This window comes from Manihot esculenta, chromosome 9 (genome assembly GCF_001659605.2).
Source record: "Manihot esculenta cultivar AM560-2 chromosome 9, M.esculenta_v8, whole genome shotgun sequence".
In the NCBI taxonomy this organism is placed as follows: Eukaryota; Viridiplantae; Streptophyta; class Magnoliopsida; order Malpighiales; family Euphorbiaceae; genus Manihot; species Manihot esculenta.
In genome coordinates, this window is record NC_035169.2 from 13,264,919 (window position 1) to 13,282,803 (window position 17,885).

The window sequence follows — 17,885 nt, forward strand, 5'->3', positions numbered from 1 at the left end:
TACTATTGGTGCACATGGTGCTCTTTGTTTCAATTTTCCTTTTTTTTTTGAGTTGGAATAGTAAGAATCACTCATTTAATAGCATTATGTCCACCTTGACTTCATTGAAGTGTCAAATGCATCATGCAATTGACTATTTCTTATAGAAAAGTTAAGCCCTGTCGGTGCTCACTCACACATCATAGTTTACTACTGAGCAATTATAATGCCATAATGCAAGTGAGCAATTGAGGATCCTAACTAATGAAAACTAAGTGTGGTTGTTCTCCTATAAAATGCTCTGGTTTACTAGAGATGTTAAAGCTACTGGCAATAAATATTGCCCAGAGGAGAATCTGGAAAATTAGCTCTTCTGTTCATAATCAGTGTCTCACTAAAAGGACATTACTGTACGGTGCATGGAAATGCATGCTACATCTAGAATTCCTAACCTGTTGGACCTTGATGGCCTAAAACTTAGTTTCTTTAGGCTGGGTGTTGTCCCTTAACTTAGTTTTTGCACTCTTGAGCATTACCTGCCTGGCAGTTATTCCTTTGTTGCTGATGCTAGCTGTTTGTGTTCCATCTACTGAAGTTGGTCCTTCAGGGTTTTATAGGTTTGGTGCTTTGAATTGCTCAAGTAGTCTAATTGATGAAGTTAAATATGCATAGACTAATTTAATTACTTTGTAACTGATGTTTCTCTCCCTACAATTTTAGATCCCGGTGCAAGTGCTGATCTTGCTGTGATGCAAGAAGGACTTGCACACATCTTACTTGTCGGTAAAAGGTAAGGTAATTCTTTGATTTTTTTGGTTCAGTTGTTTAAAAATAAATAATCACATAAACATGAAGCAACAAAGCCTATAAGGAATGACTTCCACTCTACTTCATATCTTATTTTCTCGAATATTTTTTTTATTGTGTATTTTATGTTAGTATGCCTCTACCCTGCTTCTGAATTCACAATATGTTTCAGGCAAATTAAATACCTGAAGCACTTCTTCACCAGTTCTGATAGATTTTATCCATGTGTAGGCTTTCCTAAAGTATATTGATTTCAGTGTCATTCGTTGTGCGGTGATTGCAAGCCCTGGTTTCACTAAGGTTTGCAATAAATATGCCATTCTCCTCCCCCCCCCTGTTTTCATTCAAATTCCTACTTGCTAATATGGCTTTGATCTCTTGTGAAATGATTTTTTTTCTGCAGCAATATATAAATCGATGACTATGAATAAGAAGGAAAATAGTGAAGGGTTACAATCTTCCACGCAAGTATTTAACATGAGAACCAACTATAGGATGTTAAATTTGATTAATTAAATATATAGAAATTATTTAAAATTTGCAAAATTTCATCTCAGATGGTTGTTCTGCTTGCATAATTCTGAATATTGGTAGAGTTCATGGAAAGTTAATTTCATTTGCTTCCCCTTTTTTTTCTCTTGTTGTGTTCTCCTTGTCATATTTTTGTCACTAATATTAATTATGAATTATTTTTTGCTAAAAGGTTGGTGGCTTGGGAGATGTTGTGACCGGTCTTGGAAAAGCACTCAAAAAGAGAGGACACCTTGTGGAAATTATTCTGCCAAAATATGACTGCATGCAATATGATGGTATTGGCAATTTAAGGGCAGGCTAAATTTTTTTTCCACAATTTATTTAAGCTATTCATCTTGATTGTGAGTTTCAATCACGCAGGTCTTCCTGTTTACTTTATTGAGCCTCAACACCCTGACAAGTTCTTTTGGAGAGGGCAGTTTTACGGAGAACATGATGATTTCTATCATTTTTCATTTTTCAGCCGTGCTGCACTTGAATTGCTTCTTCAAGCTGGCAAAAAACCAGACATAATTCATTGCCATGACTAATTTAAAATTTGCTTCTATATGAATGGGTCATTTGATTCTCTGTTTGGAGTTTTCTTGAATATTGTTATTTTCTTTGTGAATGTGCATCCAATCCTAGAAGTCTTTCATATTTTATTGAATACGTGGGCTGCATAACAAGAATGGTGCCACAGAAAGGTGTACACCTTATTAGACATGCAATATACCGTACCCTAGAGTTGGGAGGACAATTTCTACTACTTGGCTCAAGCCCAGTTGCACATGTATTTCTCTTTATGCTACTGAAAAATATGCAATGCTTTGTATTTTGCATATAATGTTGTCTACAAGATTTTGAGAACAAACACACACAAGCGCGCACGCGAACATATGCATTTGGAGAATGCATTCCCATGGTTGCTTCCTCCTAAAGCATCCAAACACTATTTCAAGGTGCTTTTAGATGCTTAACTGGAAAACAGAAAAAACATCTCAATTGACTGCCTTACTTGGAGAATCTAAGATAGTATTTTGCAAAAAGAATAAAAAGTCTTGATCACTATGCGTAATGGAAGTAACATGCTTGCTATGTGGACAAACAAATACATATGCAGATAGTTGAATTTATGAAATCTACATGTGATTTTGTTAATGCACACCTTTGGACATGAGCACTGGTTTTCATTTACTAAACTATTCTTTTCCTACTCCTCTGTCAGTTCCAAGCTTACTCCTCTCGACAGATACTTTTAGTTTACTTGTTCATTTCTTTTGTAGAGGGAATTTGAGGTATCGCAAATCACTTTCAGAATCATGAGCACATTCGGCTGATATTGAAGATGATTAACCTCTTTCTCATTCCATTTATGCAGCATCTGACATGTTCTGTCATCCCATCTATCTTTGAGCCTTGTGGCCTTACACAGGTAAAGCTATCAATCTTGCCTATGCAAATTTTCTAGAATGGCAAATAACCGAGTATTCACTCCTAGTCCAATGATATCTGGTGGATTTGAGAGTGATATCTTTATAGATCTCACTTTGAATCAGTGACCTAGTGAACATAAATTAATATTTTAGGATAATTCTTGGGGCTTCAAGACTCCGGGGGACTTAACATAAGATTTTATTCATAACATATGTGACGTGCCTTTTGCATATTCAACAACTTTCCTGAAATTATTTACAAGTATCATGTGTAATGACCCGAAAATCGGACCGCTACCGGCGCTAGGATCCAGATCGGATTAAGGCCGCCGGGACCCGTAGCAAGCCTGACATATAACCTGTAAACCTGTTTAATCCCATACATGATCAACAATCATACAAAAAAAATTTAAAACTTTTCTTTCATACATTCTATCATATACCAAACTCAACCTGTGCATGCACTGAACATAGCCATAATCATAAATTTGACCCCTCTGTGGGATCTCATCAATGCCCCCAATGGGTGGCATAACAAGTGTTGAGTTGGCTAAACATAGTCATCAATAAACATTAAGATCATGTATCAAAAAGGGATTACAATATACTATGGTCAAGCACACTTCTAACCTTAATATCGTTACATTACATATCTATATATCATTAAGCAATCTGTCATGTCCACATTCTAACTATTACATACATAAGACTTCATTACTCTTCTTGACTTCTCTGTCTAACCCGTACCTGCAAACCTGGGGAATTTGGGAGAGGGGAGAGCTACTAGAGCCCAGTGAGCAGAATCATAAAGCATTTAAAACACATGCTATCATGGAATGCATCACATCACAACTAATCATATCAAGGATGAACTTGTCACCATTTAGCCCTCTACATATTCCAATCATGCCAGGGGTGTAGTGCAGGCCACACCTGGTCTTTCTCTTATACATAACATAACATACATAATCCATGGTGCCGGGGGCGTAGTGCAGGCCACGTCCGGTCTTTCTCTTACATAGTGCCAGGGGCGTAGTGCAGGCCACATCTGGACTTCCATATCATATCATCATGTCATAACATATGAGGGCTAATGGATCATTCAACATTCATCCACATCAACAACATATTATGCAATGCAACATATTCGTGATTTCTAATGCAAACAACCTAAAATATCACATGGCATCCGTGATGCATGAACATGCTCAAAACTGATTTATTTAATTAAAAGCATAAGAGTTATTCCACTCACCTCTGGCAAGCTCTGACACTGACTGAAGCAACTGACTCACTGCTGGGGTCCTCGGTTCCTCGTGTCCGAACCTATACAGGTGGACTCAAATGAGGGACCAAACAACTAGAACATAACTCTAAAAACATCCCCCAAAAACCCCCTAAAACATCATGAAACAACCATAGAAGGACATGCAAAGGAGGCCTGGACAGGGCACTTTCGGCGGCAAGTTCGGCGGCCGAAAGTCCCTCCAGAGCCGAAAGTCAGGCAGGTTCGGCGGCACCTTCGGCGGCCGAAACTCCCAGACAGAGACGAAACTCATGCATGTTCGGCGGCACTTTCGGCGGCCGAAACTCCCAGACAGAGGCGAAAGTCCTCTTTTGGGGGCAAGCTTCGGCGGCCGAATGCTGCCTCCACAAGAGGGTTCGGCGGCCGAAAGTCCTTTCGGCTGCCGAACCTGGTTTCTCCCAAAGGGCAGAAACTTGGTTCAAACATGCACAAATGCCTCCAAACTCAAACCATCATGCATTTAGCTCAACCAAAACATGCATACAAGCTCCTAGGGGTCTCAAACTATCTTAAACCCCAACTACAACACATCAAACACACATTACAAGCCACATTGCTCAAAAACTCATCAAAAACCCATAAACTCAACATAAGCTTACTCATGCATTTTCTACCCCATGAACTTCATAAAACTTACTTAAAACATACAATGAGCTTAAGATCGGCTCTTACCTCTTGAAGATCGAGAGAGAGACGACCTAAAACTCGGAGGTGGGAGAGATTGGGTTCTTGAACCTCCAAGCTCCAAAACTTTGCTCAAAAGCTCAAATCTTCAAAACAAAGTTAAAACAAATGAAAAACTTGAAAGATCTAGAGGAAAAACATCAAAGATTAGTGAGGGACAGCGAAGAGCTCACCTTGGCCGAAAATGGGGAAAAAGCTCGCCCGTTTTCGGCTAAGGGACCCTTTTATAGTGGCTGTCCAGGCCACGTTCGGGGGCCGAATGTGCCTCCGCATGCATGCCATGTTCGGCGGCTGAACTTGAGGTTCGGCGGCCGAACCTGGGCTCCCCTCACTTATGCCTTCGGGGGCCTAAGGCTCACCCGAAAAGCATGCATGTTCGGCGGCCGAACTTTGAGTTTCGGCGGCCGAACCTGAGCTTTTCCTCCAAGGTTGTTTCTATTCAAAAACTCATTTCCTCTTTACTTAAAATCATCAAAAACATTAAAACATTTCATGAAAACATGGTTTTACCCTTCTAGAGGTCTCCGACATCCGAGATTCCACCGGACGGTAGGAATTCCGATACCGGAGTCTAGCCGGGTATTACATTCTCCCCCCCTTAAGAACATTCGTCCCCGAATGTTCCTCAACTAGCACATAGCATGGCATACACATAACATGCATGCAAAGCACATAAAACTCACAGGGAATTAACCTCAGAAAAGATAAGGGTATTGCTGGAGCATGGACTCCCGTGTCTCCCAGGTGCACTCTTCAATATTGTGGTGGTTCCATAGGACTTTCACCATCGGGATTTCCTTGTTTCTCAGCTTTCTGATCTGGGTGGCTATGATCCGCACTGGCTGCTCAACATAGGTGAGATCCTCTTAGATCTCCACATCAGGCTCACTAAGAACCTTGCCCGGATCTGACACAAATTTCCTCAACATTGAAACATGGAAAACCGGATGGATTCTTTCCATTGAAGTAGGCAAATCTAGCTTGTACGACACATTCCCAATCTTCTGCAAGACTTCAAAGGGTCCGATGTATCGTGGGGCTAGTTTACCTTTCTTCCCAAAGCGAACCACTCCTTTCATTGGAGACACCTTGAGCAATACCAGATCCCCCTCCTGAAACTCTACCTGTCTTCTGCGGATGTCTGCATAACTCTTCTGTCTGCTTGCAGCAGTCTTGATTCTCTCTCTGATTATGGGTACCACCCTGCTGGTGATCTCTACTAGCTCAGGCCCTGCCAAGGCCTTTTCTCCAACTTCCTCCCAGCAAACAGGTGACCTGCACTTCCTCCCATATAAAGCTTCATATGGAGCCATCCCGATGCTAGCATGATGGCTGTTATTGTAGGCAAACTCCATCAAAGGTAGATGCTGCCTCCAAGAACCGCCAAAGTCCAGCACACACATTCTAAGCATATCCTTGATAGTCTGGATGGTCCTTTCGGACTGTCCGTCCGTCTGGGGGTGGAAGGCAGTATTGAAATCCAATCTAGTACCCATGGCATTCTGCAGACTCCACCAAAACCTGGAGGTGAACTGGGGCCCTCTATCCGACACTATCGAAACAGGAACCCCATCCAGCCTGACGATCTCATCCACATATACCTGCGCCAACTTGTCCACAGAGTAGCCACTCCTGACAGCGATGAAGTGAGCAGATTTGGTGAGCCTGTCCACAATCACCCATATGGAGTCCAATCTGTTGGACACTGCCGGTAACCCCACTACGAAGTCCATAGCTATATTCTCCCATTTCCACTCTGGAATAGGTAGCGGGTTAAGCATTCTAGCCGGCTTCTGATGTTCCAGCTTCACCCTCTGACACACTTCGCAGGCTGACACAAACTGTGCCACTTCTTTCTTCATTGCTGGCCACCAATAAACTTTCTTCAAGTCTTGATACATCTTGGTGGCTCCGGGGTGAACGCTGTATCTTGCATTATGAGCCTCCCTCATAATGTCTCCTTTTAGCCCTATGTCATCTGGTACACACAATCGACTCCCATAGCGGAGGATCCCCTTACTGTCAAATCTGAACTCACTGTCCTTGCTTGACTGAACAGTCCTGGCAATCTTCACTAACTCTGGGTCCTCATGCTGTTTCTGAGCCACTTGCTCTAGAAACACAGGTGTCACTCTCATATGGGCCACTAAAGCACCGGTACCAGACAACTCCAACTGTAGACCTTCATCAATGAGCTTGTAAAACTCCTTCACCACTGGTCTCCTCTCTGCCGTGATGTGGGATAGACTGCCTAGTGACTTCCGGCTTAGGGCGTCTGCCACGACATTCGCCTTACCCGGATGATACTGAATCTTGCAATCATAGTCACTCAGCAGCTCCACCCATCTCCTCTGTCTCAAGTTCAAATCTCTTTGACTCAGGATGTACTGCAGGCTTTTATGATCTGTGAAGATCTCACATTTTACCCCATAGAGGTAGTGCCTCCACATCTTGAGTGCAAAGATTACTGCTGCCATCTCAAGGTCATGTGTGGGGTAATTCAACTCATGCTTCTTTAGCTGCCTAGAAGCATAAGCAATCACCCTCTCATTCTGCATCAGTACACAACCCAGTCCCACACGGGACGCATCACAAAAGACTGTAAAGTCCTCATCACTAGATGGCAGAGCTAAAACTGGTGCTGAAGTCAACCTCTTCTTAAGCTCTTCAAAACTCTCTTCGCACTGGTCAGTCCACAGAAATTTCTGATTCTTCCTGGTTAGTCTGGTCAGAGGAGCTGCTATTTTTGAGAAGTCCTAAACGAACCTCCTGTAGTAACCTGCCAAACCCAAGAAACTCCTGATCTCCGTCACTGAAGTGGGTCTAGGCCAGTTAGCCACAGTTTCTGTCTTCTTGGGGTCCACCTCTATCCCATTCTCTGACACTACATGCCCCAAGAACGAAATGCTCCTCAGCCAGAACTCACACTTAGAGAACTTGGCATACAAGCCATGTTCCCTCAAGGTCTGCAAAACCAACCGCAGATGATGGGCATGCTCCTCTGCATTCCTGGAATACACCAAGATATCATCTATGAAGACAATAACAAAGTGATCCAGGTACTGGCTAAACACTCTGTTCATGAGGTCCATGAATGCTGCAGGGGCGTTAATTAACCCGAACGGCATTACAAGGAACTCAAAATGCCCATATCTGGTCTTGAAAGCTGTCTTTGGCACATCCTCATCTCTGATCCTCAGCTGATGGTACCCAAATCTCAGATCTATTTTGGAGAAACAACCCGCTCCTGCTAGCTGGTCGAATAGATCGTCGATCCTTGGCAAAGGGTACTTGTTCTTGGTAGTGACTTTGTTCAACTGTCTGTAGTCGATACAAAGTCTAAGGGATCCATCCTTCTTTCTGACAAACAAGACTGGAGCACCCCAGGGTGAGGTACTCGGTCGGATGAAGCCCTTGTCTACCAGCTCTTGCAACTGTTCTTTCAATTCTTTCAACTCCGCTGGAGCCATCCTGTAGAGAGGGATAGAGATCGGTCGGGTTCCAGGCATCAATTCTATCTCGAACTCTATCTCCCTAGCAGGTGGTAAACCTGGCAACTCGTCTGGGAAGACGTCTAGAAACTCTCTAACCACTAGCACCGAGGCGGGCTCTCTAGCCTGACTGCTAAGCTCTCTCACATGAGCCAAATACCCCTGACATCCCTTCCTAAGCAACCTACGAGCCTGAAGAGCTGATATCAGACCTCTAGGTGTACCCCTCCTGTCTCCTCTGAAGACTACCTCTGACCCATCCTGACCTCTGAACCTGACTACCTTGTCCCTGCAGTCCAAGGTAGCACCATGGGTAGATAACCAGTCCATCCCTAGAATGACGTCAAAATTTGTCAAGTCTAGAACCACAAGGTCGGCGGACAAGCATCTTCCCTCAACAAACACAGGACTACACTGGCAGACTGACTCTGCCACTGATGAATCACACTTGGGTCCACTGACCCAGAGAGGACACTCTAACTCAGAGATCATCAACCCTAACCTCTGGACGGCTCTCGGTGCAATAAAAGAGTGAGATGCGCCCAGGTCCATCAAGGCATACACATCTGAACAACCAATGACTAAGTTACCTGCCACCACGGTGTTAGATGCATCTGCCTCCTGCTGTGTCATTGTGAAGATCCGTGCTGGAGCTGATGGACCTTCACCTCTGAAACCCGCTGAAAAAGAGGCTGCCCCTCTCCCTCTGCCTCTGCCACTGGCCTGAGTCATGGCTGGAGCTGCTGGCTGCGCTACACTACCTGAAACTGTCTGCTGGGACTGTGCCATCGGGGCTGCTCTTGGACATTCTCGAGACATATGCCCCTGAACGATGGCACTGGCCTCCATTTTTCGGGCCATATCCACTATGGCATGGAAGCTCTCCCTATCTGCTGACTGGATCAAGGAGGAATATCTGGAGTGGAGTTTCATGATATACCTCCTTGACCTTTTCTGGTCTGAGTCAAGGTTTTGCCCTGCAAATGGCAACAGCTCCAAAAATCTGTCTGTGAACTCCTCTACACGCATCTCATCAGTCTGCCTCAACTGCTCAAACTCTATCATCTTCAGCTCCCTTGAACTATCTGGGAAAGCCCATCCTGCAAACTCGTTTGCAAACTCCTCCCAAGACATGCTATCCACTTTCGGGTTCACATAATTCTTGAACCACTCTCGTGCCTTCTTGCACTTAAGTGTGAACCCAGCCATCTGAATGGCTTTACTATCATCAGCCCCAATCTCATCTGTGATCACCTTGACCCTCTCAAGATACACAAACGGGTCATCCCCTTTTTTCATACTGGGGAGCACCCAACTTCATGTAGTCGGTCATCTTGACCTTGCTCCCACTGGCTAAGCTAGGTCTAGGAGGTTGGGTAGCTGGGGCTGCTGGTTCTGCTGGAGGAGGAGGAGGTGCAGCATCCCCTGGGGTAGGGTTTACTGGATTTGGATAGTAAGGTGGGGGTAGATACATTGGGTATTGTGAATATGGTGGATAATAAGGTGGGTATGGCATCTGTGTGGGATAAGGGCTAAAGCTGTGGTAGTCCGATGTGCCTCCCATCGAATACCCAGGGTTTTGTGAGAAGGGTGGGTAGTAAGGTGGCTGAACAAATCTCGAGGCCTGAGTGCCTCCTTGGGATTCTCCCATTCCCTCTTCTGACATGCTAACTCCCAAACTGCCATCCCTCCTCTGCTCTACATCCATATCATCCCCCATATCCTCCCCCATATCCTCTGACGCTCCTCCCTGAACTGTTCCTCTGACTGATCTGCTTCTACCCAGATCCAAAGACCTTCTAGGGTCTCTTACTGCTCTTTCTCTGTTAGACCTACTAGACATTGCCCTAGGCAATGCTGGAGGACGGGCACTCATGCCCTCATCCTCAGGTGGTACTCCAGTCAATCTTGCTGATCGACGAGTTCCTCTCATCCTGTTTTCTGAAAAACAGTACACATCACATAAACATTAGCATCATATGGTTCATGTGGGCACACATGAACCCGCATCACACATCATAGCATATCATTAATGCACATGCATATAATCATGGCATTTCACATCATCAAACGAGACAGGACTCCACATCCTATCCTAGTGGACATGATCTTCCTATTGTGCTTGACCTTCTATAACATCTATGAGCCCAACACTCTAGGTCCGACCATATGAACCTAGGGCTCTGATACCATTCTGTAACGACCCGAAAATCGGACCGCTACCGGTGCTAGGATCCAGATCGGCTTAAGGCCGCCGGGACCCGTAGCAAGCCTGACATGTAACCTGTAAACCTGTTTAATCCCATACATGATCAACAATCATACAAAAAAAATTTAAAACTTTTCTTTCATACATTCTATCATACACCAAACTCAACCTGTGCATGCACTGAACATAGCCATAATCATAAATTAGACCCCTCTATGGGATCTCATCAATGCCCCCAATGGGTGGCATAACAAGTGTTGAGTTGGCTAAACATAGTCATCAATAAACATTAAGATCATGTATCAAAAAGGGATTACAATATACTATGGTCAAGCACACTTCTAATCTTAATATCGTTACATTACATATCTATACATCATTAAGCAATCTGTCATGTCCACATTCTAACTATTACATACATAAGACTTCATTACTCTTCTTGACTTCTCTGTCTAACCCGTACCTGCAAACCTGGGGAATTTGGGAGAGGGGTGAGCTACTAGAGCCCAGTGAGCAGAATCATAAAGCATTTAAAACACATGCTATCATGGAATGCATCACATCACAACTAATCATATCAAGGATAAACTTGGTTCAAACATGCACAAATGCCTCCAAACTCAAACCATCATGCATTTAGCTCAACCAAAACATGCATACAAGCTCCTAGGGGTCTCAAACTACCTTAAACCCCAACTACAACACATCAAACACACATTACAAGCCACATTGCTCAAAAACTCATCAAAAACCCATAAACTCAACATAAGCTTACTCATGCATTTTCTACCCCATGAACTTCATAAAACTTACTTAAAAAATACAATGAGCTTAAGATCGGCTCTTACCTCTTGAAGATCGAGAGAGAGACGACCTAAAACTCGGAGGTGGGAGAGATTGGGTTCTTGAACCTCCAAGCTCCAAAACTTTGCTCAAAAGCTCAAATCTTCAAAAGAAAGTTAAAACAAATGAAAAACTTGAAAGATCTAGAGGAAAAACATCAAAGATCGGTGAGGGATGGCGGAGAGCTCACCTTGGCCGAAAATGGGGAAAAAGCTCGCCCGTTTTCGGCTAAGGGACCCTTTTATAGTGGCTGTCCAGGCCACGTTCGGGGGCCGAATGTGCCTCCGCATGCATGCCATGTTCGGCGGCTGAACTTGAGGTTCGGTGGCCGAACATGGGCTCCCCTCACTTATGCCTTTGGGGGCCTAAGGCTCACCCAAAAAGCATGCATGTTCGGCGGCCGAACTTTGAGTTTCAGCGGCCGAACCTGAGCTTTTCCTCCAAGGTTGTTTCTATTCAAAAACTCATTTCCTCTTTACTTAAAATCATCAAAAATATTAAAACATTTCATGAAAACATGGTTTTACCCTTCTAGAGGTCTCCGACGGTAGGAATTCCGATACCGGAGTCTAGCCGGGTATTACATCATGATTCATCAACTCATTATTTTTTCTCTCCCCTAGTGTCTTTGATGTTGATGATGAGACAATTCCTCTTCAGTTTTGAAATGGATATACATTCTTGAATCCTGATGAGCAGGCAATTGACTAGAGCTGGTTACTTGATTTTTATCTTAATTAGGTTGCCTAAGCTTTGAGCTAATAGAACTTACTAGTATCACCGGTCAATCAAAAGATGAGCCTGCAGGCTGCATGATCTACAATACAACTACAATTATAATCTCGACTGTTCTGATGGTTCAAAATGTTCCTCAATTTTGCGATTTTGTCAAATTTGTATTTAACATGCTATTCTTGACTGTTATTCTGATGGATAAAAATGTTTCCCCGAGCAGGGATCGAATGGTGCTTTAGAACATGCATTTAACCATTACAGGAACAATCCTGAGAACTGTAGCGACGATTTGATTTCAACTACCTGTAATTGTTTCATTTTCATGGAATTTTCTGTGGGAAATTTATCCTTTCAGAGTAGAAGATGACAGTTCTTTTACAAGACAGTTGCATAGAAGATGCACTTTTAGCATGCAAAAATTACATTATGCTTTGAATTAAATCACAACAATTTACATATCATCACAACCCAATATAATCTGAAGTTCAAACATAAAAACTCTCCTTTTTTTCTCATGTGGGTCATGGTACAAATTTCTGCAAGTGTGAGTAGACTGGGATACCCAACTATAACTGGTGGTCTGAGGCTTGGTCTCTTATGTGGGTCGTGGTACAAATTTCTCCAATGTCCTACCTGCAGCTACAAGGCTTTCGTCAGGTCATTTTAACTGCTGCTTCCTTCAACGTTTCCCTTTTCCAAGCCATTAGAAAGGTATACAATCACTGTACCATTTCCTCATTTGATGTTTAAAAGTTAGTGAACGGATTCCAATTCATTTGATGAAATTGTTTTTTGCAAGGCAGTTTCTACTGAAGGCAGGGCCATGCAGAACGTAGGATTGACAGGCTTGACGTTTTGGTCGCCAAATGTTAACATTTTTTGTGATCCCAGATGGGGAAGAGGCCAAGAGGCCCCTGGTTAGAAGTCCATTTATTATTTTTCTTTTGTGTGCTTTTGAATTGTGATAATTCATGTAACAAAGCAAGACATGGAAGATACATTTCAACCTCCATTTAGAAGTTGTGTTCTTGATGGTAATATTGCCAGTGTAATGTGTTCCTACAATCAGGTCAATGGTAAGCCAACATGTGCTGATCCAAATCTTCTTTATGGGGTCATTCGAGGCGAATGGAAATTGAATGGGTATATATTCATTCTCTGAATTTTGAGTTTCATAGTTGATCATCTGGTTTGAATTCGGCTCGGTTTTTGCAGATACATAGTTTCTGACTGTGATTCAGTATATGAGTTCTTCAATGGACAACACTATACCAAAACACCAGAAGAAGCTGCAGCTACAGCAATATTGGCAGGTAATGCTTGAAATGCTAATTACTCATTAAAGTTGATTATCAGGTTGCTTGTTAATTGCATTTTTTCCTTAAAAGAGGCTTAGTATTTATAATGAAATTGCATTTTTTTTTTTAATTTGATAGGTCTGGATCTCAATTGCTGGTGATTCTTAGGCCAGCACACTGAAGTCTTGGTCCCACTATGATGAGTCGAATATTGACAAGGCTGTCTCAAATAATTTTGCTACTATGATGAGACTTGGTTTTTTTTATGGTGATCCTACCAAGCAAATCTATGGAAATCTTGGTCCAAAACATGGTATCCACTATCATAAGTACCAATGACAAACATGAACATGAGAGCAGATCCTTTGACGGGCTATCCAGGTAGAACCTACAGATTTCATACTAGAGAAACTGTTTATTCATCCAAGAGCTCCAAGCATAGTCCATCTGCAGTGAATCACTTCAGGCTCACGGTTTTTTACAAAAGTTTCTGAGTCAGCACAGAGACCAACAGTATCCCATTCATAGTCACCTGGGAACTCACTAGTCAAGTAAGACGGAAGCTCACTGGAGAATCCATTGCCCATGAGCTTAGGGGCAAAGGAGAAGAGCTTCACCGCCTTGCTATTGGAAGTGGTGGGTGGAAAAGAGAAGGGGTCCAATGGGTATTAATAGATAATTGGGGATGGATTTCCTTATCTCAGTGAAATCTACATTCAGGATTCCATAAGAGCGGTATTTAAATCTGTCACTTCATTGGAAGGTGTAGATTTTATTTGTTTGTTCTTTTAATCCTATGATATTCTTTGGACCGCTAAATTCTTATATTTATTTATTGTTCAATAACGAATATCGACGTTCCATATTTGATTGATCGATTCATACTTTGATAAATTTTCACATTAAAAAAAATTCTTTTTAATTCTTTTTATCAGTGTATGTAAATACTATCGGAAAGTATTAGAATGAATGAAAAGACTCCTTATTAAAAAGTAATAAATTATATAACTTCTAAAATAGTAAATTTTACCTCTTAAATGTTATTTTTTTATTTAAATTATAAATTTTTATTTTATTAATAATATATTTTTTATTAGATTACCATTATTTAATTTTAACTTTAAAAAAATTAATGTTAAAAATATTAAATTTTATCAATATTAAAATTATATGTACTAAATTATTATAAATAAGAAAATTTAAAAAATTAAATTATTATACTTTATTAATAAATTTTAACCTTCTCTAAATAAAATTAGTAAAATATTTAAATTTTAAAATAATAAAATTTCTTTTATAATGTTAATAAAAATATAGTTTAACATCGTTTATTACTCAAAATAATAAAATTTTTCAATTTTACATGATTTATATTAAAAATTAAGATATTCTTAATGCTCTTTATTATTTTTGTTGAATAAATTATTTAATATAATCGTACATGATTAATCACGGTGAGAATTATATAAAATCTATTATAATTAATTAAAATTGTACATACAATAATTATATAATAAAACTTTTAATTTTTTACTATATTATCATAGTTCCAATTTGAATTTAAAAAGGACTATTTATAATCCTAAGGTCATAAATTCTTTTATTGAATAAATTTTTATATTATAATTTGATTTTACACAATATAGAAAAAATCAAACGTACAATTTATAAGTATCGAATTACAGTAATTTTTAATACAATAATTTAGAATGAATTCTTTAAAAAATCTCACCAATATTAAATAATTAGTAATGTAAAATGGATATAAATACAAGAGTAAAGATAAAAATAAAAAATTATAACTATAGATAATAATTAATAATAAATTAATATTCTCATGTATACATGCGTGCTACATGCTCTTGGTTAGTAAACTAATATATTTAATTTCTTTAAAGTCAATAAAAATTAGAAAATATTTTTCTTCACTAATAATAGTAAATTTTTTTTTAAGGGTGACATGTGGATTATATCCAAAAGTACATTTCACAATACTTTATTAGATCAAAGTACAACTTATAACATATGGGTTCAGATTTTAGACAACACACCTTACCTGCTTTTGGTGATCTAACACATAAGGTTTGATACTCTTAAATTTGTATGCGAATATATACACATACAATTTTATATTTACTAATTATATATTTAAAAATCGTAATCATAATTTTAAACATTATTTTAAACTATTATATATGAATTATTCGTGTAGAAATTATATTGAAAAACTTACACGGGACTATAAATTTTATTAAAACTATCGTGGTTTAAATAATAGTCTAGTCGTATTCTTAAGTTTTGTGTTGTTGAAATAATTAAAAAAAATATATAAATACGAGGGATGAATATATGTGTGCATAATGTGATATGAAACATTAGGTTAAGGCTTCTTTTGAGGGCATGACATAAACTGATATTTCGAAATTCAAAAACAATTGTTAGTTTTATAATAATTCACTAATCCAAAACTTATTAAAATATAATGAGGCAATTCTCTATAAGATAATTCATACAAAGTTATCTTTCTTTATTTGGAATGGTTAAGGTAAAAATCAGTTATGGAGTCCATCACCACAAAAGAGCCTACTTATATCTTCTTATGACTTAATGAAACCCAAGAGCTAGAGATAGACAAAAAAAAAATCACATTTCTAAAATATCAAGTAATGAGGATTCAATTATAGATCTCACAAGATAAGGACTCATGTTCATAAAAAATCCATATAAATACATTCCTACCCACAAGCACTCATCAATTAAACCAACATTCAGTAAGTATGATATATGATCACTTGTACTTTTACCAATGGCTACCTCAAAGATGGCCCTTTCCTCCCTCACATACACTAGTAGCGCCGTCGAAGAGTGAATGGATTGGCTTTGTTCGCTTGATGCACATGGATTTTTGTCAAATGGACTAGTAAGACTGTATGGTTCAAGGCTGGAGATCAGATCTTCAGTAATGGTAGTCTTAACTAGTTGGGTAACCCAAGCTTGATTCATGCACAAAGCATCTTGGTCATTTGGGCAGTTCAGATAGTGTAGATAAGTGTCGTTGAGTGTTGTAGATTTACTAATGGACCACTAGGTGAGATCATAGACCCAATCTACTCAGTTGGAAGCTCTGACCCATTGGGTTTAGCTTATTACCCAAAAGCATTTGCTGAGCTCAAGGTGAGAGAGATCAAGAATGGCATATTGGCTATGTTCTCTATGTTTGGATTCTTTATTCAGGCCATTGTAACCAGAAAGGGATTGTTGGAGAACTTGGCTCAGGGACGAAAATTTTGAAATATTGAGTGGTTTCTATTGAAGTGGGGAATAGATTGGAATGTGACTAGTGGTGTTGAAAATATAATATCTGTTAGAACGAGGCGTAATGTATAGTCAAAATAATTTTTTTTCCAAATCCAATTATACTAAGCTTCTTGTGCTCAGTTCAGTGATTTTGCATGCATTCTCTAATACTTAATAAGTTGATTTTTTATTTACTTATTTATTTCAATTTTTCAATCCACAAAATTGTGAAAAATTTAGCACATCGATAATCTTTATATTAAGTATTTAACTTAATCTTAACAGTAAGAGTAGTTTTTAGAGAATCCTATCTTTACTGATTGGCATGTACATGCATTTTTTAGAATATTATAATAGAGAGTTGAATTTGCTTTAGTTGACTATAATTGATAAATAAAAAAATATCGTATGATAACAAAAATTATTAGCTTTCATTAGTTGTGCACAAAAGTTATTGAGATTTCATGCTGTGGTTGATCCCATGTAAATGATAATTAACATACAGAAATTGATGAACAATCTTGTAGGAAAAAAAATAAAGATACTCAAATTGATGAACAATCTTTTCTCACGGGTCCACTAGTTCCGTACAATTTTTTTATCGATGATATATATGATACTAATTGTAACTTTTGATCTAAATAACTGAGTAATCTAAATAAATTCACAGATTTAAAAATCTTTTAAAATGGATTTGAAATAAAATTATTTTATAAAATTATTTAAAGTTCACACTTAAAATTATAAGATTAGTACATTTATCACTCTTGATATTCTGAGATCCAAAAAATAGAGTTTACAATGTGAGTGTAAACTTGGCCTGGGAAGATCACGTCTTCCCCTTTTTATTCCTTTTCTTTGTCCTCTAGTAACGCATAACCGCCATCCTACTATAGTGTCACTTGTCCCTGTCACTCAGGCCCGTATGTACGGACGTATCAGCGTACCTCTCTCTGTCAGGCGGCCATTTAATTTCCCCTGGCATGCATGCTAATAGAGCTGTGAGGTAGTTGGGCCTACTCTCCTACCTTCCATCACATCACCGGGCTAAGCTATCTTCTGGTGGACCGGCACGTGGGGTCAGTCTGGCCCGCCTTAGTCACGGGCTGAAGTATGCAATGTTGGGCCGGTCTGCTTTAGAGGGTCCTAATGGGCTTTGGGCCTATGTTCTTCTCCAGGGTCCAGCCTCATCCCGGGTGCAAGAAGCCCGACGGTCATTAAGTGCCCCTTAACCTCCTCAGTAGTTATTCCATGAGTAATGAGGGGGTAATCCCTAGGCCCCCATTA

At 39.8% G+C, this 17,885-nt stretch overlaps 1 protein-coding gene across 9 annotated transcripts in view; it reads left to right on the plus strand.

Moving 5' to 3' along the window:
- LOC122724696 (beta-xylosidase/alpha-L-arabinofuranosidase 2-like) overlaps positions 1–14,101 on the plus strand; it is a 49,538-nt gene extending 35,437 nt beyond the window's left edge. Inside the window, exons 3-11 of one of the 9 annotated variants that reach the window (XR_006352140.1) lie at positions 700–774; positions 1,018–1,086; positions 1,490–1,595; positions 1,681–2,734; positions 12,547–12,714; positions 12,807–12,920; positions 13,073–13,146; positions 13,219–13,316; positions 13,440–14,101. Coding sequence is in view for 3 of the 9 variants with exons in the window: in XM_043960441.1 (XP_043816376.1) it covers positions 2,648–2,734; positions 13,073–13,146; positions 13,219–13,316; positions 13,440–13,462 (282 nt within the window). In the remaining 6 variants the exon portion in view is untranslated. Of the gene's footprint in view, positions 1–699; positions 775–1,017; positions 1,087–1,489; positions 1,596–1,680; positions 2,735–12,223; positions 12,446–12,546; positions 12,715–12,798; positions 12,921–13,072; positions 13,147–13,218; positions 13,317–13,439 lie in introns of those variants that run through there. The other 8 variants (XR_006352138.1, XR_006352139.1, XR_006352142.1 and 5 more) reach the window with 8 other exon arrangements.
- The last annotated feature ends 3,784 nt before the right edge of the window (positions 14,102–17,885 follow it).